General features: G+C 42.0%; 1 protein-coding gene across 2 annotated transcripts in view; it reads left to right on the top strand.

The window, feature by feature from the left end:
- The window catches only part of MEGF11 (multiple EGF like domains 11), a 253,885-nt gene that overhangs the window by 49,407 nt on the left and 179,790 nt on the right, over positions 1-24,688 (top strand). For both annotated transcript variants that reach the window (XM_021552638.2, XM_077785950.1), the window contains exons 2-5: positions 7,594-7,706; positions 11,813-11,936; positions 13,934-14,035; positions 15,525-15,625. In XM_021552638.2, coding sequence (XP_021408313.1) covers positions 11,821-11,936; positions 13,934-14,035; positions 15,525-15,625 — 319 coding nt within the window. In that variant the 5' untranslated portion in view covers positions 7,594-7,706; positions 11,813-11,820. The remainder of the gene's footprint in view (positions 1-7,593; positions 7,707-11,812; positions 11,937-13,933; positions 14,036-15,524; positions 15,626-24,688) is intronic.

The following is a 24,688-nucleotide window of genomic DNA, read 5'->3' as shown; positions in this document are numbered from 1 at the left end:
AAAAAAAAGTGTCTGAAAAATGAGAAGTTAACTGTAATTTTTAAAAATCTACTTCCGATTTTCAGATTTTTAAGGTCTTAGAATAACATTCTAAAAACTTCTGACTGCTCTGGTTCCCACCTACTTATTTCTACTCCCACCTTCTGTTTGATTTCCTAGTTAGCAAATCAAAGAATTGAAACAGGCTGAGAAATGAATGTCTGGGCTGGTGGGTGGGCTCCAAGCTTAAACAAATAAACAGACGAGCAAAACACATCCTATCCCTGCATCTGTGTGTGCCTGAGTCTGCTTTGGCAGAGGATGAGGGGTTTCATTCCTCAGCAGATGAGGAGCACACACTGCACTGTCTTTTTGCTAGAAAACCCAAAGGCTATTTCAAGTTGTATTAACAGCACATTCCTCAAAAATCAGTGTAAGGAGCTATTCTTTGAATAGCCCAGGTTATAAACTAGTAATCAATGATTTGTTCAGGTATTTTGGTGTTGTGTTTTTCTATTTACCCCTTGTGGCAGTTTTTTCTTGGACAGTGATTTCTCTGGCTCATGCACAGCTGTTAAATATCTCCAGATTTGTGTGGCCCAGCTATAGCAGCAGTAAATCATGGAAAGAGCTGGGTCAGGAGGAGAGAGCTGGAGTTTAGCTTCTCCATATCTGAAGAAAGGAATTGCATGAAAGGAAGCAATGCCATGGAAGAAGGAAGGAGGAGGAAGAGGTGGTGAGACACAAGAGTGGTGTGCAGGCTACTGAGATTCCAACATGTGGCCAGAAGAGAGTTTACAATCACCTGTCCTGCTTCCACTCAAACATTTTCATGCACAGAGAAAACTTGTTTATTCTGTGGCAAAAGAGGGATCACTAAATTATACAATCTTTACCCTTTACCCTGCAGCTCATGGCCCAGCAGGTGCTGGAATTCATTGCTAAGAGCATGGAAAATGCACAGGTTCCCTTGGAGACCAAGTGAGTTGGGTTGAAGTTTAAATAAAGAGAGAGACAATTGCCTGTAGTGACATCTGTGAAGGGGATGTGGCAAGTGGTTGTTGATCTAGGAAGAAGTTCCCATAAAATCCTAAGTGGAATTCTCCAGAGGAGTTTTGGACAGCTGTGTGTGAGATAACAACACCGGGAAGATGATGGTCAGAAAAAATGGCTGAAGAGGGAAGCAGGACTCATGGCATGTACCTAAAAACGTGGAGCAGGTGGAAGGAGGGGGATAATCTGTGGGGAGCTTAGAAACCCTTCATTACTGCTGTGCTCTGCAAGGGAGATCACCATCAGCTCACACTTACAAATACAAGTTTTCCACAAGTGTGGTGCTAACAAAACCAAAAGTCTCAAGGCTTGTGCTTTTTTCCTGACTGTGCTGAGGCTGGTATCTGATGGGAGAGGAAAATGGGGAGCTCTGTTGTTTCCTGTCAGCCAGCAGCTGGTGTGCCCACTTTGTGGAGAGGAGGACTTGGGTTTGGTTGATTAGCAGGATAAGTGAGTTCTCTGTTTGCTCAGAGAACATCAACACACAGTGAGCTCTGTGAAACTTTACACAAAGTTCAAAGCAGTATAAGCCATTTTTAAGCTCTGATTTTTTTGCCTCTGCAGAGAGATTGATAAAGGGCTGGTAATGAAGTGTTGTCCTTGGTCATCTGAGAGCAGTGGAGCTGAGAACAAGCTCTGGAGAGGGCTCAGTAAGAGGACTCAGCAGATGGTACATGTGAAAAGAACACAGAGAGAAAACTGCGCTTGTCCTACCTAATAGGAAAAAAACCTTAATTAGTACATCTGAAAATGAAGGAGATTAAGTCCTAAAATTTCCCCATAAACTCTCTCTTTTATAATTTTCCTTAATCTTTTTTCTCAAAACAGTTAAATAAGTCTTTAGTGTCAAATTTAGGAAGAGGGGGAAGAGGAAGCCAAGGCAGTTGCACGCACCAGTTGTTCAGGTCTGGTTTTGTCCGTAATGGTTTTCCCAGCTCCTGTTTTCCTGCCAGCAGACAGACTCTGGCTCTAACCTGGGTAGCTCCAGTGCCATCTGCATCGGACTGAGCTGGCACATCCAAATTCTCCCCAGAATCAAACTGGCACAGTGAACTCAATGGACTTCAGCCATTTACACCAGTAGAGGCTTTGGCTCGTGCATCTTCTTTGACTTTCTTCCACCTCAGATACTCCCTTGCAATCCTGCAGTTCTCCGTGGGTTTCCTCTTTCTGATGTGTTTATGAGTGTTCCTCCCTTGACTTTTTGACAGACATTTTGCACAGTGCCCTGTTACTGTAAGCCAGGTGCTTTTATCCCTAATGAAGAGTTTCCTGGAAAAAGAAAAAAAAGAATAAACAACAGATAAAGTAGGTCATGGAGACAGCAGAGTCAAGAGCTTTGCATAGTGATGTGAAATTAAATAAGGCTGGGGTCATGTTCTCGTTTATCTCTGCAGTTAGTGCTCTAACAGGGTCTGTGATGGTTCCCGGAAAGGTGAGGAGATTTTGGAGGACTGTTTAGATCTGCTGGGAGTTTTGGGCACACAGAGGAGAAAGCAGACACAGGGCTGTAGCAGCTGGCTGTTTTCAGAGAGCGTTTGCAGCTGCTGGTCTTGCCCACCTCAACCCCCTGAGACCCCTCTCAGTGAAGGTGCAGCTGCTGTGCTGGGAGTGACCAGGGGCCTCTGTGGTGATGTTGCCTGAGGGGCTCCCTCAGTGCTGGGTGCTTGAGAGAGCCAAGTTTAAGTCTGGATTGCAGAGATATTTTGCTTCTTGCAGTGACTTTCCCCAGCCCAAATGCAGCCCTTGATGCCCAGCACTCCTCTTGCCTGGTTCACAGGGGAATCCAGCAGGGATTGCAGAAATCTTCCTCACACACCTTCTCCATGGCATCAGCTCTGTGTCCTAGCAAAGGGCACATCTGCTCAGCCTGTTTTCCATGTTGGATGCCTGAATCTGGCAGTTTATAGCCAGGCACCTGAGTAACCAGCATGCATGCTCTGAAAACCAGATAAATTCTGTGAACTTCCACCTTGAGGCTTTGACTGAACCAAATATCAATCCTCCAGTATTGACGGTGTTCCAGATGTGTCCGTAAGAAACACAGGAAAGCCCAAAGGATTATTGCAGCTTCTGAGGAAACCTCTTGTATTTCAAGTAAAATTGGCAGTTTTTATGTGGCCACTCTAATTCTTAAGCCATTAGAAATCTAAAAATTGATTGAACGTTTATCTTATACTTACCAGACATCCACAGAAAAAGTTATGTTCTGTCTGGGTTATCAATGTCTTTAATAGCTATGAAATTAAAAACTCTTAGATTAAGGTTTCAAGAGGCTGAGAGGTGAATGGAATGCAGGAGGAGGAAACCTGTGTGCTGCTGTAATAGGGAATGCCAGGGAAGATAAAGCTCTAGGAAAAGCCCCAGGAGAAGAGCTGAGGATAATGTGCTGTTGGACCAGTGGGGTCAGTAAAGGTGGAGATGCAGAGGTAGCAAACATTATTTCCTTTCTGCCTGGTGAAGCTACTGAAGAGAAAAAGCTTTTCCCTGTCTGCAGCATTTTTTAAAAATCCATGTTTCGCTTCAGTGTTAATTTTATTCCAGTGTTTGGTTTTGTTTTTGTTGGCTTGGTGCCTCAAAAGTCCAAGGAATTCACCAACTTTAAAGCCAAATTGAAAAAACTGAATCTGGATTTGCAGTGCAGCTCTAAAGCTTGCAAATCAGCCTTCTCCCATAAATACTGCCCTGTTTCTGGAAAAGAAGAGATGGATCTTTAAAATATGAGCTGTAGCATTGGGATGTGATGGCACTGCTGTAGATCAACAGCCATCAATCTGTGTTACTTAATTTGTCCCTGGCTCAGCTGTTCACTGTACTTGGGACTTTTTTGCTGTTTGTTTCATTTTATTTTCCTCTGAGATAAATGAAGACAAAAAGAAAGGGTCAATTGTTCTTGACAAATAGAAGTAATTTTTAAAGATATATAACCGTAAAGGATATTTTACATTTTCAAACAGGTTTTTTTATTTTCTGACTTTCACAGCACTTTCACAGATCACAGTTAATTTATTTCATGGTGCGTCTATTGAACATCCTTTTATTTTATTGCTTGTTACTCTGATTTTCAGGTCAACTTTATGTGCACTCTTTAAATGCTGTAAAAAAGTCTGTTGGAATAAATAGCTGAGGTGTTTAAACTAAATATTTAGAAACATTTTTCCTCATCTGGGCATGGCTGTAACACTCAGGTTGCTTTATTTATCCTGGGTGTTCTGGGATTCGAGGCCTTTGTTGCTCCAAGTGTCTCAGGAGGCATATGCTGTAATTGTTTGCCATCTTGCACATGGGCTGGGTGGGTGGCTGGGTGTGAGCTCAACTCAGGCTCATTTGGCTTCTCAGTGATGAGCTTTTTCATGAGTGTCAGACTCCTTCTCTCCTGATGGAATGTCTGTGGAGGTTTCCCTGAAAAGGCATGGCACAGGGAATATAAATACACTGTTCAGTCAGGAGCCAGTGTGACTCCCCACACAGATTCCAGCAGCTTCAACATCCCACTGAGTGACATTTCTGGGAGCAGTGGGGAGGACACCGAGCCTGGCCCTTCCTGCCATCCCTGCTGCATCCCTCAGGTGCAGGGAGCAGCCAAAGGCACAAAGTGCCTCTTCCTGACTTTCCTTGTTCCATGTTTGAGTGGAGAGGGTTCAGAGAAAGCTGCCCCAGGAGGGTCTCCCAGCCTGCAGGACAATGTCTGTGGTGAAATCCTTCAGGGCCCAGGGTTTTGCCTTGGTAGCCTTGCAGCACCAAGCTGCTTTGGGCAGAAGGTGCCAGGGAAGGTCAGCCCCTGTCCCTGGCAGGGCCTGGGAGGACAGCTCAGGCTTAGGCACTACCAGGAGCACAAACATTTCAGTGGCCTTGAGTTTGGATTGATAACTTCAAGGGACACGTTCAAAGGGCTGGCTTCCAGTTTTACACTGGTAGTTGAGTATACAAGTACAAAATTATGGGCAGAAAATCACAGAAAGTCTTTTTCCAAGCTGACCTTTCTGAAAAGGAGCCAGCAATTATGTGGATTTGGGCACTGGTTCAGCAGTGTTTTTAGGTGTTGTTAATGCAATATTTTCATTATATTTCTGCTGGACTATTGATTAACTGTTCAATTATTTAAGAAAAAGAAGTTTAGCATTGTAGTGAATAATAGCTTTTTGGATGGGTAGTTGTGCTTTGCACAAGTGTTCATGGAGTTTGTGTAAGAACTGATAAAATCCAGTCTGCACTTCTTTGTATGCTGATAATAATCTCATGGATGGATGGGCAGTGCCAAACGTTTGCACATTGTTGCATCAGTGTATGAACACTTCTCAGTTTGTAACAAGCTTATTTTCAAAGCACCTGGCAGGCTGGCCACTCCTCTTCCTCTGGGGAAGATTCTGGGACTTTGAAAGCTTGAATGTCATTAATTCCACCTGAGGTTCCAGAGCCTGGTGCTGTATGTGGTCTCAGATAGCAAACGCTGGATGCAGAACCTGGGGGAAATTGGAGCCACCTCAGCCCTGCCCACTCTGCTAAGCCAGTGCCAGGCCTGGAATCTTTGCCAGTGGGATTTAAGCAGAGGCTCAGTCACATCCAGCAGTCTTTTTCTTGATAAACATATTTCATTAGCCATAACTGAAGTAATTGTCCAGATTTCTTGCCTCTGACACATCTCTGTGGTATTTTGACCCAGTTTTCCTCTGAGAGCACTGAAGGAACAATCTTGAGCTTCCAAAAATAACATCTGATAGATTAAGCAGCACTTACTTCATTATTTATTCTCACTTAGCTGTGGCCAAGCTCCTGATGACTCCAGAAGTCAGCTCTGAAAAGCGTTAGCACTGAAGCAGATCTGCAGACTCCATAAGTTATCCCTGGAACTGTAACAATGTTCTCTCTAACAAGCACAACTCACACGGATGTATTTCAGAGCTTAGAAACTTAAAGCAACTTAAGAGTTTTGGATGTTCAGATCCCACTGAAATCAGCCCCCCAGCCCCGTTTTGGAAAACTGAGCAACTGGTTCAGAGAGTATAAGGGAGAGCCATGAGGGCACTGCAGCAATTATGACCCTGATGTGTTTATTCAGGCTTTAAAATAGAGCCTCTAAAATGAGATCTTGGAAATGGAGTTGGCTCCTTTGTTGGTACTGAACAGCACCCACTTCACAGGATGATGCAGCAGAGGTGATGACTGTGGCACTGAGCACACAGGACTCAGGATGCAGGATTTCCCCATAAACTGTGAAAATCTCAGACTTTTGTGTTTATTCTTTCATTTCCCAAGTCATGTTAATTACATGTTAATTCTTGTCTCCTGTCTCCTGCATTAATTGTGCAAGGTGCCAGCAGAGGGAACACAGCAGCCCAGGGCACAGTCTGCTGTTTCTGCTACTTCTTCCATCACTTGAATTTCTCTGTGCTCAGATGATAAGAATCACATTGTCAGTGCTTTTGTATTCAGTACCTGATCCTTCCTGGAAGTGTTTATCTGTTTAAAACAGCTTTAAATTTTCATTAAAAAACAAACAAAACCACAACCTGTCACGGGCAATATTTCTGTTGGTCATGACAACAACTTTTAGAGGTGACTGGTGAGGTTGAATGGTTTTGTTCTTCACTGCCCTGATTAAAACAAGCTGTTCTGAGCAGGTATCCTGAGCTCTGCAAATTATCCAGTCTTTTCATGGTATCTCAAGTTATTAATCATAAATGGAGGCATCCAAAAAACTCTGATCAGTTTTGAAACTCATGGCCTCATTTAGCTTTCATAACAGCTTGTTTCGAACAAAATCTGATGTGGAGCCAAATGAAGTGTGTGTTTAAATGATCCCTTGCCTAAACTATCATGAAAATTTCAGATGGAATGAGAAGAAGGAATGCCACCAAGGGCAGCTTGTTGGAAGCTTGCTACTACTTAGAGACTAAAATAGTGTAATCAGCAAACACTCCGTCACTTTAATGCTTCTCCAGTGAAATCCAACTTTTTGTTTCCTGGCTCAACCACTCTCTTGAATTTTCCTCAATTGCTCCCACACAAATACTAGGACCAATTTTTATTTTGGCACACCTCATTTTCCTGTTTGGTAAAAACCAGAGTTAAGAACAGAATTATTTATCTTGATGCATGTAATATATTTTTGAAGAATCAACATGGCTTTGTGAAGCCTTCTTAACCTGTAAAAGCTCTTCAAAGGAAACATGAACATCAAGAAGGTGCAGTTAGATTTCCAGAAAGCTTTTTCAAGGACTCACATCAAACTTCCTGAAAGAAACTGGACTTTCTTGTTAGGATATTAAAGAAGGAAATGTCTATATGGGAACAAAATTAGGTAAGAAATGACAGGAAACAAATTTCTGGAGGCTGGGAGGGTGCAAGAGGGATGTGTTACATCCCCCGTGTTCTTCCACCCCTTCCAAGCTCCCTGCTCTTGCCTGAAAGCAGGATAGTGGGATTGGTCTGAAATAGCACAATTATGTTCTGTTATCTAATTATTTTGAATGTTTTGTCCCATTTCTGCCTTGATTTGTTTCCACGTCCCCAAACACATTTCCTCTGACCCAGTTTTCTGGTTTTCCTGATTGCTCACAGGGCCAAGTGACTTCCCAAGAGTTTTCTCCCACTCTCCTGTTGATGTGCCCTGTGTCTCCATGTGCTGGGGAATGGTAAAAACAGGATCCACTGGGAATTTTTAGCACTTTAAGGTAAGACTTTTTAACATGGCTCTTTGCTAAATGAGTCGCTTGGAAATTTGTGGGGAAAATTCAGTCTAGGTTAACTGACTGCATAAACATTTCGACTTTATGATCTTCGAAAGTACAGAACGATTTAAGAAAGGTGTTGGCTAGTGAAAAACACCTCTGCATACAGCCAGACACAAAATTAGGGTTGTTTTTGCTTGGTTTAGAGCTCACTTCATCCCAAATTGAGGGAAAAACATTCAATTTAGAACTCTGTCATGAACTGAAAATTCTTTTTGAATTTCATGTCAAAGTCATGTTTTGAAATATTTTATGACAGAGATGTCAAAATGAAATGTTTCACCACTTCAAGCCCTGAACACGAAAGTCTCCAATGGTCATTTTTAGTTAGATTTTCTAGCCCGTCAGCCAAGGAAGCAGAGGAGAAATTGAACCTGTAGTTTTGGGTTTCTTTTTTTTCCCTCGACCACTTAAAGTACACACTGGTCTTTTTTTCACAAGAATGTTAACAAAATCAAGTCCTCGCCATCTAGAAAAAGCTTTATTGGATATTTATTTCACTCAGCAAGGATTCTTTGAGATCTTATTTTCTTTGCAGGTAGGTCCTACCCTCAGGGGTAGTGCTGCAGGAGAGTATCAGACCTGGTTTTTCCACACTCTGATGTTCATGAAGTTTAAAGGATCATCTGCATCTCAAGGTCTCTTTGCAAACCCCAGCACAGTTTCCTCAAAGGAGTTTTTTTGTAAAGAGACTCCACAGATAAATAAATCAATGATTTGCAACCTACTAGATTTTCTGTAGCTAAGATTTGGAGCTTTCTTTTCTTTTGTGATGGAACCACTGACTTGTATCAATATTGTAGGTGAAATAGTGAAATTTTTAAGGAAGGAGAAAGATAGGAGAAAATAGCCTAAGGAGGTTAGCAGATACCTCATCAGTTATGATGAGCAGAGTGAGACACTTGTGAAAACCACCTGGTTGTCCTCTGGATTGAAAGGGTCTTGCCAAATCTTACCTAAATTGACTTCTTTTACTCCTGAAAAGAAAAATCAGGCCTGGAAAGACAAAAAGTTCAGAGTCCATGTGGGGATTGCACAGAGAACCTTTGTGTCATTTATTTTGGTGTTCAGCCCACCAGGCTGCCTGTCCTGGGAGAGTGGCAGGCTCTGGAAATGTTGGAATAATTTGGCTGTAGCTTTAATGAAGTTACAGGCATTGTCCTCCTCAAGGCTGGTGCTGCCTCCTTGGAGAACCTGCCCCAAACACTGAATTTGAGTCAGGACTTTCCTCTGTGCTGTGGTGAGCAGTGAAAGCTGAAAGCCCAGCATTAGATGTCATTACTGGATTCTTTTTTGATATTGGTTTTTAATATGTGTGCTCCTATTTTTAGAGTTTTATTCTGACTCCTTTAATAGCAACCATTCCATTTTGGTGCGAGGGCTTTTCTATTAACAGTGATCAAAGTGAAATATTTCATTTGAGTCACAAAAAGAGACACTTGAGATGAATGAGGTTCTGCTGGATTTGGGGAGTTGGATGGTTCTGATCTTCGATCTGACTTACAAAGTTAGGAAATTAATGACACAAAGCAGCTCCCTCACAAACAGATAATAACAGAGCATTAGCAATACAAGTTTAGAAAACAGTTTGGAACCTCTTTCTAATACATGGCAAAAAATATTCTGGATGCAATTAGGGATTATAAATAATTCTTTGACATTTGTTTGATTTAAAAACTAAACTGAGGCATCATTTTCTTAAGAACAAATTGAAGTCTCTGAGAACTACAGAATTCAAATATGGGGCTGCTTTAGTCCTCATTTTCTTTAGAGTGAGTGAGGCAGCAGGGCTCTATTCTCATTTGTTTTTATTTTGTAGGGAATACTTTAATATAAAGGATATATAAAATTCAATATAAAGAATGGGTAATTTTCAGCAAGAATGAGTGATCTTAAGAGTCTCTTTCTTAGCATCTGGTGTATTCTAAGCAAATCTCTTAAAGTTTTCTTTCTCCTGAACTCAAGGACACTGGCTTCAGTTGGTACCAAAGGAGAAGAAATTGGAGTGAGGGAGAAGTTTGATTTCTAGCTTGAATTAATTATTATTTACCTTTCAGTTCCTGATAACTGATGGAAAGCAAATGCAGGCAATAAATTACTGATTTAAAGTCGGGCTGCCTTTCTGCTTGTAATTAATGTAACAGACCCAGGCTGTTGATGTTCTCCAGAAGTTAACAAACTGAGCACAGAACTATGTTTAGATTTAATCTCTCTCTGAAGATTTGCATCTCCTGGAGCAGCTTTGCCCACACCTGCCCATCAAAAGGAGCTTTTCTTTAGCCCCACTTGCTCAGCCCTGCCCTGTACCAAAGGTGCAGAGGATGGAGAAGGAGGGTAAATTACAACCTGGAAATACAGTGCCAAGACAATTATCCCCGTGCTTTGGCATTATTGCAGTGCTGCCCAGAGTCACAAATAAAGGCATTTTTAGCAGGGATTTGTGTTAGAGGGTTGCCAGTTTGTGCAGCCTCATCCCTGGGTTGTTCACATCCCCTGTCTATGCTGTGCTCAGGGAATGTTGAGCTCTGCTCTCCCACAGCTCTGACTGTTGAAACATTGGGACTTTTGACAGCTCAGCTCCTCCAGAGTCATTTTCTCCATGGACATGCAGTGCCCAGGACAGGGATTGGCAGTGGCTTTTCCATAAATATATCCTTGCCTTGTCAGCCCTCTGGATTTCCAGACTAAGCTTCTGCATTGTTGCTGTGGGACTTTGGAAAAGCCCATAGGTAAAAAATGGTCACTCCTTGACTTAAAACCATTTCACGAGGAACATTAGCATTAAATCATGTTAATTAACATTAATATGAAATACATGGCTTAAGACCTCTCTTTGGGTTTAGCAGTGCTCTAGGAATAATTTAAAAGATGAGCTATTGCTCCCATTGGGATTTTGACTTGAATTCACTAAAGGCAATGGGTGTCCTTGAACTGGCTAAGAAGGCTCTGGGTCAGGAGGTAATTTCTGAGCAGTTTCCTGGCTCTTCATTCTGCTTTGTGATGGCTTCTTTATGCTGGGCTGTATATCAGGGCCCTGCAGAGCAAACCTCTTAACATCCCTTTGCTGTTCTGGGCCCTGAGGCAATGAGCCATGTGTTTTTTTGATGATCATATGAAGACTCAATCTATTTTTAGGGCAATCTTGTTGCCAGGAATAATTTCTAGGACTTCTGATTTGAATGGTGAATTATGTGTCCATGTAAATGCCTGAAATGGATATTTAAAAATACTTTTTCCTGACTTAATGTTTTACAGATTAACACCTCTAATGCTGTTACAAAAAAAGCAATTTTATTTTCTATCTGTTTTGAATTTTTGACTGGTATCATTGGAGACTTCTAGGCCAACACCACAACTTTGGTTTCAAAGCCCCAAGCAGATGAAAGTCAGTACATTGAATAGATGAACAGGAGGGTGATGAAGAGACCACACCCAGTGAATTTTGTACAACCTCTTTTCAGTTGCAATGAAAATATTTTTATTTCATGTTCAGTGTTCTATGTAATGTGCCCCAATGCACTGACCTCTGTAATTCTCAGTGGTTCCCCATCCAGGGCTTGAGGAGTGCATTGATTTTCCTTCCATCATGCAATAAGCACGAGTCTCACATCCAGCCTATATTGACACCTGTAAAGCCCCATTTAAATAAATCAAAGGGGGCATTTGGGTATTCTCCCACTTGCCTGTAGGTTGATGGAAGAATAGATTGCTTTAATACCTCAGTGATTTATTTGTCAGTACAGACAGCCTGTCATAAAAATAATCAGTATCAGAAATGTTCTTTGGAAGAATCATTTGGGCTATCAATATCTTGGGTGGCTTAATCATCAAATTCATTGCTTTTATTAGGTTTAAATGTATAAATTCCTTTTAGAATGGATTTGAACTTTTAAAGCATTTTACTGTTTAGTTGATTGCTTTTTCAAGTATTTCAGTTTCTGAATAGCTCCACAGTATTTGGATTTGCACAAAAGTAAGGAGGAAAAGGCCTAGTAGGATAGTTTCTTCAAAATTGTCTCTAATGGCTCTACTTTCTTCTCTTTCTCTAGCTACAACAATGGTGGCACATGTGCTGTTCCAGTGGATTCTAAGAGGGCTTATTCTGACTTTTCTGCTCAAAACTACTCTGTCCCTAAATCCAGATGATCCCAATGTTTGTAGTCATTGGGAAAGGTAATGTGTAACCTGCCAATTTTTTTTAATAATCCATTTAATGCTTTTACATTTAGAAAGCAAGCTGAGAGCCATAATTAGCTAAATACCACCATGTCTCAGAAAAGAGATTTGCTTTACAGAAATAGTACTTTGGAGTGCCTTGGAGGGTTTGGCTCATCCCAAGAAATTGGTTCTAAGGCTGCAGATATCGACCACATCCCCCCTGTGCACTTTGGGAAGCTCCTCCAGAGTCTGGTGAACAGGAATGCACTGAAGTGTTTGCATCCATCATGGAGAGACCCACAGAAATGCTGGCCTTATTCTGTCCTGCTTTTTTCTGCTTGTTGTCCAGCAAGAAAGTTTGAAGCCCTTCCTGCTGCAGCATCCTGGCTGTTTTTGTCTGGCCTGAACTTCAGGGCTCTTCCTGCCAAATTCGTGTCGGCATCAAAGAGTGAACGAAAGCATTGAACATGAAAGGCCCTGGAATTTCTTGTTCTCTCTGTTGTTTCAGTGTCCTGGTCCTAAAAGTGGATCTGAGCAGGCCAGTTCCTGTGAGCACAGAGAAACCCACAGCCTTTGATGGGGCTCACACTCACACAGGGGTTGTTTGCAGGGGCTAAAGGTCCTGTACTTCTCAGTTTAACTTGATACATTTCCAGTTCTGTTCTCTGGTTCTATTCCACACAAATCTGAATTGCTGTACACTTCAGCAAAATACACCCCTTAACAAAGGTAAAAATAGAATTGTATTTAATGACTATGTTTTGAAGCCTTAATTAGAGAATTAACTCTTTGTAGATAATGCAACTGCAAAGCAAAAGCTGTACAGGAAATGGATTTTGCATTCTGCGTGCTGGAAGTGCATGCAGAGCACAGGAATAAAATATTGATTTTGTCTGAAGAAAGTCAGCAACCTAGAGACCCAATCAAGGAGAAACAAAAATTAAATACCAAAATTGATTGGTTGTACTGACCAAGATGACTTTGTTAGTTAGATGTTAATAAATCAAAGGGAAAAGATTGTTGGGGCTAATGCTGGATAATAAACGGGATCATAAAATAATAATTGAGATTTGCAAGTGTTACTGTCTTACATTAATAATGAGCAATGTAAATATTTTATATTTTGGCATTAGCAGAAGTAAAAACATTATTGCCAAACCCAGCAAACAGTGACAGGGGTCAAAGCAGAGGAACCTTGGCTTTTCTGGAAGGGACACGACGAGCAGGGCAGGAACAGCCCAATCTTCGATTTCAAGGCAGCCAGCCCCTCCAAGTAAATATCTTGGTATTGCCTTGTAGGTGCAATCTCCCAGGGCTTAATCACATCTGCAGTCCTGCTGATGAGGGGGAAATCAGCTGCAGAATTAAGACAATCCATATAATGAGTGACCTAGAGTATCTAATTCCTGGGTCTTGACCTGCCTAGGTGGATTCGAGTATTGCTCTCCAAAGATGTTGTGGATCTGATAAAGTGGGGCCTGTGTCCAGACCAGAGACAGGAGTCCCGTGAGCACTGCACACACCTGCTGTGGGACAGTGCTCTGCCACCACTGACCCCAGCATGACATTTGGGTTCTTGTATCATGTGAGACACCCTACAATAACGAACATGGAACCTGTTGCATGGCTAAGTGGTTTGCATGGCTAAGTTTTGGGAGGATTGCTCAGTTCTTACTATTGTTGGAGCTCTGTGATTTCTCAGCAAATTGCCCAGGTTTTGCCCATATCTGTTCACTTCTCACCTTCTAAATTTCCATGAATTTTAGTAATATTTTTTTTTTCCCAAAAGAGAATGGTTTATTGCTCACAGTGATATCTCTATGTCTGTATCATAAAGCCAAACTTTTCAGGAAGTGGTCTAGCAGAAGGAAGCCCTTTTCTGCTTTTTGCTAATACCCAAAGTTTCTAAGATTCTTGATGTAAATATGTTTCATACTGGACTTCCATGAGCAGCAGATACAGGGAACTGCTGCTTTTCACAGCCTCTCACCTCTTTCCTTGTCCCCCCTCAGCTACGCCGTGACCGTGCAGGAATCTTACGCTCACCCCTTTGACCAGATCTACTACACACGATGCACAGACATCCTCAACTGGTTCAAGTGCACCAGGCACAGGTAGGAGCTCATCCTCAGAAACCTCATCCTCCCGCTGCCTGTTCAGCTCCTCACACACCTCTTGTTTACCCAAAAGTTTGTGGTGCTCCAATACAAAGATGTGTGTTTGGAATTCCAGGGCATTGAATAGAAATACAGAGATTTTTGCCTGAAGTTTGGGTGAGATAAGTGATAGTCAGTCCTTCATGAAGCCATCCAGGAGAATGTATCATTCCACTGGCCCTGACATGGGATTGGAAGTGTCTATTCCCTGACCAGACATGACCAATTCTCTTTTCCAAGTGACTGGTGCATATCCAGGTTTGTAAAAGGAAGTCCATGCAGCTCCTAAATTGTGAATAATCAGGCATTTGAGGGTTAGTGATAATTAGAAATGGATCTGTGTTAGAATTAGTGCACCCAAATCTGCACTGAAAATCAGGTAAAATGAAGATGGGTCCATTTCTAGGACTGTATGAAAACTTGTACTAAAGAGTTAATTTTTCCCAGGCTGCAGGATATTTCTTTTATATCCATTCTGCTTCCAAAGTATCCTAATAAATATCCACTAATATTCACAATCTTTCAAGGGGGTTTTAGAAGCCTTTTTTTATCTCAACTCTCATGAATTCAGTTGCAAGTTGGCTGTTGAGCACCATCCCAGTGGGACTGAGGCACTTGGCTTTTTAGCTCCTGAGTTAGAGTTTGGAAGTGAACAGAGCTGCAGAGCTTTCTGGAATATTGTATAGATTGGAATGCAGCAGAGTAAATTCGATCAGTTTATCCAACATGAGGGACAATAGATTTTGTTCAATTGAGGTAATTTCCATAAACTAGCAAAGCTGTTTTGAAGTGTTTGCTGTTAAATATGCAGTTAAATATTACCTTTCTAAGGTGCTATCCTTGCTAATGCTATGAATAAATGTAGGAATGCTTCAGAATGCTAAACACCTTTCAATTTCTGTGGACTACAGTATTGTGGTGGGGAAACCAGGCTTTACATGCTGAACTGGGACTATAATGACACTTTCCAAGGTATTGGTGCCTTGGAAGGTTTAGCAAGCAGGAAAAATTACTTGGGGTTAACTTCTCAAGCTGTGTATCGAGAGCAGCTGCCACTGTGGTAAGGTTTTGTGTAGCAGCTGACACAGTGGTCTCTGTTCCTTCCACTGATGAGATCTGACCTTGCTGATGTGCAAAAATAAGTCATTTATTCTTGAAGAACCTCCTTGCCCTTGCAGCAGGACTGGGAAAATGTTTTAAGGCAGCAGCTGTCCCAGGAAGAGCTCCAGTGACTGTCATGAGCATTGTGCTCATAACACGAGTCATATTTCAAGCTTCAAAACAAGTATCGATTCCTCCCTTATTGTGGCGTTTATTATCAAAAGGCTTTCATGCATTTAAAAATAATCATTGAATGCTAGCCTTACCATAATTTAACACAAATATCATTGCAGCAGGAGGCATTGATTTTCAATAGTGTCCCATGGTTTTGTGTCTCGTGCTGCAGGATCAGCTACAAGACCGCGTATCGCAGGGGGCTGCGCACGATGTACCGCCGGCGCTCGCAGTGCTGCCCCGGCTACTACGAGAGCAGCGACTACTGCATCCGTATGTACACACTCACCTGGCACAGCTCAGGGTGGCCTTTGGAGCAGCTCTAGAGAAATTAAAGATTCTCTGCATTAGGGTTGGTTTTTAGGGTTTTCAGCCGGCGCTGATCGCAGGCAGGATTGCGGGGATGGAATATTTCGGGGCGGTTTGGGCATGTGCGTCTTGAGTAAGTAGGGAGAATTTGGCTGGAGTCCTTGGGGAGGGAGTTAGTGAAGTTCCTTAGTGCCTTCTTGATTCAGAGTTTACTTTGGGGAGTAATTAATGCAAGTATTCAGCAGTGTTAAGGAATTAGGGGAACTGAGAGCACTCAGGAATAAACCATCACATAATTTAAGCATCAGTGTAAAGGTTCTGCCTCTTATCTTTGAAAGATCTTACTAAAAAAGTTAAATTAGTTAAAATCTCATTTTTTTTCACAATGGTTCCCATCAACAATTTAACTTTTTAAAGCGTCTCAAATATCAGAAGAACTTTCTCCCGACTGTACTGTATAAATAAATACAGAGCTCTGGAGTGTTTTAGGTCAATATGAGGGGGGACAAAAATCAAAATGGATCTTTCAGCAATGCCTAAGAGCTTTGTTAATTAAAAATACCCTCCATTAGTGTACATTAGTGTCACATGTTTTCAGTATTGCAGCCTTCTGAGTGTTCTGCATGTGCTCAAAAGGAGAGTGGAGATGGGAGCTCTTGTCTAGGTCTTGGGTCATGAGATTATGACACCAGAAAAACACAAAGAGGTTTTGATCAGCATCAGAATTCAAATTTTATTAACAGGTTTATAATGCCATGAAATAAATGTGAAAATGATACAATTACCCAGCTCACTTCAAACATCTTGGCATTGTGCTTTACAGATCTTTCTTTTTAGCTCTGTTGATGTTTTTATCTGAGCTCTTGTGTTGGACTCATATTGTAATACATGAGCAGCTGAAAACCATGAATGGACCCTGATCTCATTTTCAGTGACCTTTAAGCCAAACAGTTACATTCAAGGGGTTTGCACTGTGAAAAATCACCAGCCCTTTGAGATAAGGCATTAGAATTATTTTACAGAAAGTGTAGTAAGTTGATCTTTGGAAGTGCAAAATGCTGTTAGTCAAGTCCTGAAAAACATTTATTGCAACCTATTGTCTTTGCTGTAATCATTCCTATGGTAAGTATGTACCTACCTTCAAATATCTCAGGTGTCAATACCATGTCAGCAGTTGTTCCACATACTTTTATTACAGTCTTGAATTTCATGACTCAGAATCCTGTCACAGACCATATTTATTAACACTTTTCTCCCTGCAATCTATTGATTTTTTATTTTAAAAAAATTTTAATTGCCATACTATTGCAACAATAAATCTCTCCAGACTTTCTGATTCTTTGAGGATATTAACATTTGTTTTGAAGTGGTTTTTTGGTAGTGTTAATACTTAGTGTTTTGCTGCCGCCAGGCAAATTTTATCTTTCTGTGGTGGAGAAAGAACAGCATACACTGAAATTTTGCTAATGCAGAGCAGGCAGCAGGTATCTGGTCAGACCAAGAGCCCCGTGTTTGACACAGAGCAGATAATGGTTACACTCTCTCTGCTGTTTACATGTGCAGGAGTCAGGTTCTTGTATTTCATTATCAGCCTGGTGTGTGCTCAGGGACATCTGCTCTCTGCCCTTCCCGGAGATCGGAGCAGCAACAGCAGCCAAGGGGGAAATGATGTCAGGGAAGAAGTTCTCCATCATGATGGATTCCAGATACTTGGACTTATTAGTTTGCTACTACAAGTAGCCACACAGCAGAAAAAAAAAAAAACAAACAAACAGAAAACCTCCTTGAAATTCTCTGAGACCTCAAACAACACTTTGGAGGCACAATATTTTGCTAATGGGATCCTTTTCGTGTCACCCCTTTTGTTTGTAAGACATCGAGCCCTGATCCCATTTGTTTGGTTTTGTTTTTCCACAATTATTTTCCTGTGCCAACAAGCAAATTCTCTCATTCATCATCCTTTGCAGTCAGCAGTGAATTCCATTTTCATTCCTGGAGGCACTTCTCTGCTTTTGCCTTTTTCCATCCCATTTCTTACTTCTCTTTCCACTGTTATTTTTTTTGCTGTTTCCTAACAAGGTTGTCCAGCACTCCTGGCCAACGTTCCTCTAGACACATTCAGTGCTGCTCCTCTAAAGGCATCTGCTCCAGGAGTGGCCAGGACACAAATTTCTGAGCTTTTCCTGAGCTGTCCCTGGCAGGAAGGGAGGGAAGCTCCAGCCCTGCAGAGAGGGCTCTCCCTGCTCAGCCAGCCCTTTAAAATCCATTCCATTAGCAATCATGGAAGCCACTACAACATGGGGAGGAGGGATACATCCTGCAGTGAGTCTGATGATAAAAAGAAAGTTTGATTAAAAAACAGTGTGTAGATTAAAGGCTAATTGGTTCTTCTTTCATTAATAGCAGTCTTTATTTCTTGCAAAAGTTAAATGGCTTTGTAATTAACAGTGACATGTTTAGACTAGAGAGGGCTGAGTTTAAATCTCTATTAATGACTGTTTCTTGGATTTTAAAACAGAAGTGAAGGCTTTCAGCTACTGTTTTGATCTTCTCCCTTTTCATTTACTAACTTTCAAAAGGATGTCAGATATATGGTTTTATCTTTGTCCTCCTGTTGGGGCTTACTAAATAGATTAAGTCTAATAAAATTTACCCTCAGTTCTAAATAATCACGTTGATCCAGAGCTCTTGCTCTGCCACTTCTCTGGTGTCTTCTTTCCCTTTTTGGCATCTGCTACCCAATAAAATGTGGAATTCAGGCACATGGTCCAATAATTTAACTGATTGCCTGGTAAATTATACAATCGGCCAGTCCATTAATACTTAGGCTAAACAGTTTTGGGGTATGAAATTGTTTTTGTGCCTCCAAAGGGCCTGAAATACTTTGGGGTTGCAGTGTTATTCAAAAAATCCCCCCTTGAAAAATGCTGCAAATGCACATCTGCATTTTTGTTCTCCTTCACTGATACCTTAGAAATGTTGTTACCATTGTGGGAGCTTTGCAAAACGATTCCCCTTCTCTGAATGTTCTTACACTTGACAGAGCTTTTCCCTGAGCTGTCCCCGAAAACAAACAGCACAGTCTGGGCAGTAAATCAGAGCAGCTATGATTTACTGTACTTTGTATGCTAAGGTAAGCTTTTGGCAGAGCAAATGCATAAACTGCAGAAAATCTTTTTTTAAACAACCACAGGGTTCAACTGCCCTTCAAGGTTTTTGTAAGGATGTTTTAAAATTATATTGCCTAGATTAGTATCTGTGGTAGATAAAACAGCTCTGAATACTTTGCTGCTCAAAAAAAAAAAAAGAGAAAAAGAATATTACATGGCTCTTTTGTGCTCTCTAGCCTGTGAGGAGATGGTAATTGAATAGTTCCCTTTAAGAATATGTCAGGTGGAAAGATGCCCTGTGTGCTAAATGGATGCATTTTTGTCTGAGAGACCAATGCTTTGTTCATTCTGTCCATTTTAATCTTATTCTTGCACAACAGATTTGTACAGAGGAGACACTTCTTGTGGGGAACAAAGGGTCAGAGACCTGACATCAGAGGGAAGGCAGATGGAACTCTGAGCAGCAGCTACTGCCAACTGACTTTTGGGCAGAAAAGCATCAACCATGAAACAAAATTTGGGAATTCACCTTTTCTTCACAGATTGAGTTGAGCTTTTGTTTTCTTCACTCTCCTACCTTACACTCTTTTTCTAATGTCTAAATCTATGCAATGTGACAGGATGTAATAATGACAGGATTAGTGATTTAACAATCTGATTTGCTGCCATTTATCTGTTTTTCAAACCTGCCAAAATTCAGTAGAGTTATAGATGGACCATTTCATGGTGCTTTCCTTTCTTGGCCAAGATATTATTGATCTCAGATTGTTTCTCAACATTCAGCTTTCCACATCACAATTGTCACAAGCATCAGCAAGGCTCCCTGACTTTGACAAATCTTTTTCTAGAGAAATTGTTGGTCTCACTGGTTGAATCTCAGTTTTTACCTACAGGGATATTTCCGTCAGGCCAGAGGCTAGGGACATTATTGTATTAACATGTATTTATTTACCCAGCTTTTCAACTCACCTTTGTTTGATGCCTTTAATGAATTTCAAAAGCAAATGAGGAATGTTCTTTCAATAGCTGACTTGGGGAAATTATGCAAATATGAGGCCTGATTGTTTTCAGGAGTTTAAATAATGTTTCATAAATTCTGTAATTGCAATAGCCACGCCAGCTTCCTAGTGTGATGTGTGCATTTCTAGTGCAGCCATATGAACATTCCCACCTCAGGACTGAATTCCCATTTACAGGGCTCTGTGGCTAGTGCAGTTTTTGTACTCCTTGACAAGGCTGCCTTATTGCAGCCATATGGTTGGATTGTTAAACATCTGTAGCATAGGAGTAACAATTCCAGAGCTTCCTGCCATCTGGATGAATTACAATCCCTGCAATTCCACGCATATGTTCCAGCAGCACACCGACACCACAGTCGAGTGTGCTCATGATGAGAAGAAAAAGAATGGCTTGTGTGATCAGTGCAAAAGTTGTACACTCCTAGAAAACGTTAAATCAGCAGCTTAAACTTCCTGAATATTCATAATGTTTGTTCATATGTCAGATTTGTTGTTTTTTTTTTTTCACTTTATAAGGCAGTACCTCATTAGCATTTTAGAAGAAATGTTGCCCCCCCTTCTCACCTCAATTTTAAATTCCTTGTGGTGAGCATTCCTGCAACTTGAAAATATATTGTTTGAAAGCTGCTGGACTTTTAAAATACATTTTTCTTATCTTTATAGACACACATTAAAGCCAATGCTGGTGCTTTCTGTGAGAGCCTTACTGTTACATTATTCAAGTACAGAGTCCTGTACATCAATAATGCAACCTAAATTAGGGGAAATGCTATAGCAGGACATAGATACTTCCTATCAGGGGACATTCTTTTTCTCTGTCTGATTTGGGAAGTGTGACAGCGAGAAAATGGTGTGGAAAGCCTTTCTGCATATAGTTATTAATTATAGAATTGAAATGACAGTAGGAGACACTTTGAAATTTCTCCCTTTATATGCACTGGAGATGACTCCATATATCTTTTGCCAGTGAAGAGCATAGGGAATATTATTTCAATCCTTTGTTCCCATCTGAAGGAGAACTGGGAGAAAATGGGCCTTTGCTTGCTCATTCAGAACCTCTTGGGACATGGCAGTGTGAGGGCAGAGGGACACCAGCCCTAGAAGCAGGTCAGTTCAGCAGGTGACACAGATGAAGCCAGTGGGTGGCTGTTTAGCCTGAAGACACTGGAGAGACACCCTGGATGTGAAGGTGGAAGGGTCAGTTTTCATCTCCCATCCATTATTTTGTGTTTGCTCTCAGCCTCTGGATGCTGAAGGATTTGCAAAGATGCTGGTGGGGAGCAGTAGTGAAATAAAGGAAGGACTTCTGCAAGCAGTGCAGGAGAAGGAGGAGAAACAAAATGCTCGTATAAAGGAATGAAAATAGCATAAAGTTGAAAAGGGGGGAATGCTGAAGCTATGTAATGTCTCAAGGGGCTTAATAAATATCAGAGAAAAAATTATGCAGGCATTATGGTTGGAAAAAGATTTAGACTGTTGCTAGTGTAGCAGAAAAAGCTTTTCTGGCTGCTTTAGGCAGTCTCTGTTGGATCAGTATAAAAGCACACTGGGACTGCAGACACAGAAGGAGGCACTGGATCCAGAGCTCCTCATGGTGCTCATGCTAATGGCCTGGATGGCTGGGAGCTTCAGCAGGCCCAGAAAAAAGCACAAGAACCATAGAAGTGATTCATTGTTGAGTTCAAAGAAAGAGCCGTGCAAAGTTTAGTCCATTAATTTGCCCTCTTTTAGCAAAGTCAGGCTGGTCCCCAGCTGCTCTAATTCAGCACAGATCCACCAGGATGTGTCTGGATGCCCTTTCAAATCCTGCTCCTGCTGGGATGCACCTCACAGTGGTTCATGGCAGCCTGCACTGATCCTGCATGGCCTGGAGGCACCAGGGCTGGTCCACAATGCCTTTGTGACCCAGCCCTCCCCATGCTGCTGGGGATTCTTGCACAGAATAAAAACAGGGTCCCGTGCTCCCTGGGATGAATGAGGGTGTGGACATCCAGAGCATTTGCTCTTTATGAAGAGCACAGTTATGAAGACACAAGATTCTGGAAGATTTTCCCCTCCAAAGCAGTTTGCAGTTCATGAGTAGTCCAGGCATGTGCTGAGCCAGGTTAACTCATGGAAATCAATAGGGTCAGAAAGAAGACAAATGTGTGAAATGGAACATGTTTAAAATTGAAATTGGAATCATAGAATGGTTTGGAAAGGACCTTGAAGGTCAGCTTGTTCAAACCCACAAGTTGTTTTCTTGATCACTCCTTTACATCCTTCTCCCATTAACAGATTTCTCTTGTACTCTGGAGAAGTTTTAAAGCCCAGGAGAAAAGGAAGGAAAGGTAGAGAGAGGAAAAGAAGTTACCTAAATCGAGATGGCCTTTAGAAAGAGCTCCTGATGTACATACAAAATCTGAGCTAGCATCTCTTTCTGCTGCCTTTCTGTATTCCTCTGGCTGTGGCCTTCCCTGAGCAGTTCCCCCACGAACTCTGGATGTCTGGGAAACCAGCAGTCAGATGTGGGGGACCATTACCAGGCAGATTTCTTCTTGCTCACAAAAAAGAGCTCCTGCAACCTCCTGCCAGCTGTCAGTGCCAGTGGTCCCTTCCTCCTTTCGAGGCATCTTATAGCCTGAAAATGTAAATAAAACAAATCACTGGCACTGCAAGGGTGGTTGAAGTGCTACAATAGAATGATAACACATGGTAGCATATGAGAACACATGATAACACATGACAATGCATGATAACACATGAGAACATGTGATAACACATGATAACACAGCAGGGGTGTGGGTTAACCCAGTGCCTCCCCGCTCACTGATCCCTGCAGCTCCCATTCCCTTTGCCTGATGGGATGGGAGAAGAGGAAAGAAGAACCAAAGAAACAAAACTTGTGGATTGAGATAAAACAAATGAATGATCCTGAGGAGCAGAGAAAGCCTGGGTGCTGTGCCAGCACAGTTCAGCAGTAGCTGAAATGTCAGCATGGTCAGCTTTGGTTTGGTCACCAACCTAAACCACAGCATGATCCAAGCTGAGAGGAGTTAACCCCATCCCAGCCAGCCCAGTAGAGCCAGCCATGCTACAGATAATAAAACACTCATCAGTATGATCCTCAGGAAATTTCCTTATGGTTTTTCTTTGTCTTTCCACCTATTGGTTTCAGTAGTGGCAGGGGAGCACTTTGGAACTGGAGTGAACCACTCTTTTCAAGTGGTTTTTTCTCTGTTCAGAGCGTTGGGAAGGACAAGCTGGTGCTGGCAGTTGTCTGGGCTGGCTGAGGTGTTGTGGGCCTTGCTCCTGCCTCCCTCTGCTCTCACAGCCTTTTATAGCAACAGCCATGGATGCCCTAAATACAGCAACCTGGCCAAGCAGGAGGAGGCATTTGGCTACCTGGGTGCACTTACTTACAGTTCAGCTACTCCCCATCTCCTCCAGCACAGCAGTGAGAGTGGTGGAAGCATTTGGCAGATGGAATTTGGCCCAGAGTATCCAGTGCTTTCAGCATCTTCCTGTGCATAATGTGCATTTCTTTTATGTGAACTTTTGGAACGCCTGTCTGTAATTATTCCATCCTTTTAGCAGTGCCTCTGAACAATACCAGTGGCATTCACACAGGGAATACCACGTGAGCCTGACAGAAGAAATACCATTCCAGGCACATGGTGTGATTCTGTGCAGGGCCAGGAGCTGGAATTCAGTGATCCTTGTAGTCCTTTTCAGCTCTGAGCTCCTGTGATTCTATGATTCTATTAGTCTACTTGTGTTTATTGATGCTGGTTTCTCAAAAGCTGGGTAATTCCTGGGAATGAGTTTGCTGGGTGGGAATTCAAAAAACTTGTCATTCCCTTTGTTCCTAATTAACTCTGGATTTTGTGACACGTATTTGACATCTCATAGTAGGATAAAGATATATTATTCCATGGATTTTCTGCAACTGCATCTATTTGTGGTGGAGACTATAAAAAAAGGGCAGTTACTCTGGAGCTTAATGCAAACTGACTGTTCTCTTATGGAAAAAGTCTGGAAAATTTGTAGAATGCAATAACTTATGTTAAAATATAAAATACTTACAACTCTGAAGCATAAATCATTTAGACCAAAACGTAAAAATATTAAGATGCCAAATTGTGCAGAAAATCACTCTGAAACTTTGGGAAAGAAATAATTTCTTCCTATTGAACCTACAACTTTGCAGCAGGAGCCTGGATATCAAACAGGGTGGGGACTCCAATTTCCATCACCTTTGGTGAGAATTGTGGCTGTGCACCATTTCTGAGTGGTGTTAACATGGCACAGCAATAAATGATCTGCAGAGTGAGTTCATGGAATCTTGGAATGCTATGGGTTGGAAGGGACCTTAAATCCCATTCCATTCCACCCCTGCCATGGGTAGGGACAACTCCCACTGTCCCAGGCTCCTCCCAGCCCTGTCCAACCTGGCCTTGGGCACTGCCAGGGATCCAGGGGCAGCCCCAGCTGCTCTGGGCACCCTGTGCCAGGGCTGCCCACCCTCACAGGGAACAATTCCTGCCCAATGTCCCATCCATCCCTGCCCGCTGGCAGTTGAAGCTGCTGATAGTGAAGGGAAATTCTTCATGGGACAAGGGAAACAGAAGAGTGTGGGAGGGCACAGTGGGTAATGGGAGTGAACTAAAGGTGCCCAGAGGGCACACTATGGAAATTTTATGTTTGCAATAGAGTCAGTTGGCAAATCAGCTTTCATTTCTGGTTCCCTAATTGTTCAAAGGGAAAGAAGATGATGTTGGCTGGAAAAGCATCTGTTAACACTCATACTTAGTACAGGGGAGGGGATTAATCAGATGTCAAAAAGCTAATCAGGGACAGAGCTCTGCTAAGCAGCCATGGAGCTGTCCTTTAGAACCCGATGTGCTTGGAACTGCCTT

This window comes from Lonchura striata, chromosome 11, assembly GCF_046129695.1.
Source record: "Lonchura striata isolate bLonStr1 chromosome 11, bLonStr1.mat, whole genome shotgun sequence".
Classification (NCBI taxonomy): domain Eukaryota; kingdom Metazoa; phylum Chordata; class Aves; order Passeriformes; family Estrildidae; genus Lonchura; species Lonchura striata.
This window is presented reverse-complemented; position numbering and strand designations above follow the sequence as displayed.